The sequence below is a fragment of the Echinops telfairi genome, unplaced genomic scaffold (assembly GCF_000313985.2).
Source record: "Echinops telfairi isolate 266 unplaced genomic scaffold, ASM31398v2 ScPeMD7_2291;HRSCAF=2852, whole genome shotgun sequence".
Taxonomy (NCBI): Eukaryota; Metazoa; Chordata; class Mammalia; order Afrosoricida; family Tenrecidae; genus Echinops; species Echinops telfairi.
This window is the reverse complement of record NW_022106189.1, coordinates 42116421-42119090: the sequence shown is the minus strand read 5'-3', so window position 1 is coordinate 42119090 and position 2670 is coordinate 42116421. Positions and strand designations below refer to the sequence as shown.

Below are 2670 nucleotides of genomic sequence, written 5' to 3'. Positions count from 1 at the left end.
TCTGCTACCTAACAGGCTTAGAGAGGAAAGGAAAGGACAGGCAGAAGAGGGCCACCGAGTAATGTCTCCCTCTGGGTCAGACCGGGCGTCCCTCAGAGAGCGTTGGTGACTGCCTAGGACGTGCGGGGCCCCTTGCTAAGCCCACTCACTTGCTTCTCTAATGGGTTTCGCTCATAAACACCCCTGAAAAGCTGACACGATGAGCCCCTCTCTCAAGGAGCCCTGCACTGGAGCTCCCAGGCTTCCTAACTGCTCCCTGTTAGCTACATATGGCTGCTTGGTAGTCCCTGCTGGGGGCCGCAAAGCCCTGGGCTTCTGGCACTTCCCATTTCCCAGGGCACCTTCCCTGCCAGCCAGCTGGTCTGCTTAGGAGGCACTTGGGTCCCAGGAGGGGATGGGATATGTAGGAGAGACCACGAGGGAAGAGTCTGTAGGACTCCGGAGGGGCTCGTTGCTCTGCACCCAAAGAGGTTTCTTTTTTTTGCCATTTTCGATCAGAAACATGTCATACCTCAGCTGGACGGGATGTGAACCGGGGGCTTAAGGAGGCTCATCTGCCCCTTTCTGGACCCAGATGTGGAGGTGCGGACCCAGCGCCCTCACCAAGAATCAACAGGTGGCTTTTCCTCAAGCCGTCTTCTTCTTTATCGGACCATATGTCTTCCAAGTCCTTGTTCCCTTGAAGGTGGCTTCACACTGTGCCCCAGTGAGAAGGCTGTGGGCTTTGCATTCAGATCTCTCTCCCTTTCTCACACACACATGCATGTGTGCGCGTGTGCACATTCTTTATTTCATCACAGTATTAATTTCTATTCTAACATAAGGCAGTGGCAGCGGGGGTCTTATTTATCTGCCTTTGTTTGGGTCCTCACGATCTGCCAGGAGAGCTATGTCCTCCCCTCCTCCCCCTGCTATCCAGTCGATTCGGACTCTTAGTGGCCCTATAGGACAGAGGACTGACTGTCCCACAGGGTTTCGGAGGCTGTCAATCCTTATGGGACCAGATGGTCTCATCTTTCTCCTGTGAAGGGACTGTTGGGTTTGAACCACCAACCTCTGTGAGCAGCTAAGCCCTTAAACCACTGCACCACTATCCAGATGTCTTATCCAGATCATAGGAGGTTGCTCAATAGTTGCATTTTTAATGAATGAGTGAATGGGTGAAACGAGACGAAAAGCAAACAAACAACAGAAACCCCACCAAATCTAGCTCATTGCCATCGAGTTGCTTCTGGTTCATAGCGACCCTGCAGGACAGGGTCGGCCTGCCCCTGTCGGTTTCTGAGACGGTGACTCTCTAAGGAGCTGACTCAAATCCTTGAAAGCTGATAGGGGTCCATCAAGTGACCTCTTTTCCTTCGTCTCTCTAATGAACTCATAATAGCTGTCTTGCAGCATGTGCAGAGAATCAGAGACACCAGGTAGTAGGGAAACGAAAACCATGCCACTGCTATTGAGGCGATGATGACACACATCAACTGTGTGTGTGTGTGTGTGTGTGTGGTGTTGGGGGGAGGAGCTTCAGAATGGTCGTGGAGAAAAATGGGATGAAAAGCTAACAGGAGTTTTCCCACGGACTTTTTGAAGCCCCCGTGTGTATTCTGCACATTTAGATAGATAAGCGTTACTGGATTTGCTTCTCCGAGAACCTGGTCTCAGCTGCTCAGAAGGGTAGTACCTCTTTGAAAAAGACTATTTGACTGTACTTGTGGGGGCCTTTTCCTGAGTTTTGTAGGATGCTCCAGCGATCCATATTCCACCAATATCACAGTGCTTTGACTACCATCACTTCATGGTCAGTCTTGTGCGTGGGCAATGCCCAACATGTTGGCTAATCCAGATCTCTTGACTTTCTGTACAAACTTTTGAATCAGTTTGCTGATAAATACAAAACTGGGATTTTAGTTGATGGTTGCCTTTGATCAATCAAGTTGAGAAGAACTGGCAGCGTACCAATATGAGCCTTCCAATCTATACCCAAAGAATACCCGTGCCTCTCCAGCCCAAGATAGGGTCACAAGTTGAACTTGACTCGGTGGTACTGGGTTTTGTTTGTCGTGGATCTCGCTGTTTATTTAGATCGCCTGTCATTTCTTTGACCAGAGATGTGTAGCTTTCGCCATATTTTGTTGTTTTCATCCCTGTGCAATGCATTCTGGGGCATGAGAGGCAGAGTGCACCTCTGAGGTGAGCTTGGTAAGATTTCTTCTCACACACATGCCACCAGGAGAGAGATGTCCCTGGAAAAGGACATCATGCCCGGTCAAGTAGAGGGTCAAGGAGATGGGTCGGACCGGCACAGTGGCTGCAACAGTGGGCTCCGGTCACACCCTCTCAGGACCCCGAGGGTCCCTCTCTGATTCTGTGTCTCTGCTCCCGGAAGGCTCTGGGGCTCTGACCAACGGGGGCCTGAGTCTGCACAGCCCCGTGAAGAGGAAGCTGGAGACGGAGAAAGACTACGTCTTTGACAAGAGGCTCAGGTACAGCGTCCGCCAGAACGAGAGCAACTGCCGCTTCCGAGACATCGTCGTGCGCAAGGAGGAGGGCTTCACGCACATCCTGCTGTCCAGCCAGACGTCAGACAACAACGCCCTGACGCCAGAGGTGAGGGGACCAGGGAGGGCAGGGGCGGGGCCTGCAGGCTGGTCCTTGGAGGGCGGGGGCGGGGCC

At 52.2% G+C, this 2670-nt stretch overlaps 1 protein-coding gene across 2 annotated transcripts in view; it reads left to right on the top strand.

Moving 5' to 3' along the window:
- The window catches only part of CDYL2 (chromodomain Y like 2), an 89908-nt gene that overhangs the window by 66016 nt on the left and 21222 nt on the right, over positions 1 to 2670 (top strand). For both annotated transcript variants that reach the window (XM_045293710.1, XM_045293709.1), the window contains one exon: positions 2384 to 2604. In XM_045293710.1, the coding sequence (XP_045149645.1) occupies positions 2384 to 2604 (221 nt within the window). The remainder of the gene's footprint in view (positions 1 to 2383; positions 2605 to 2670) is intronic.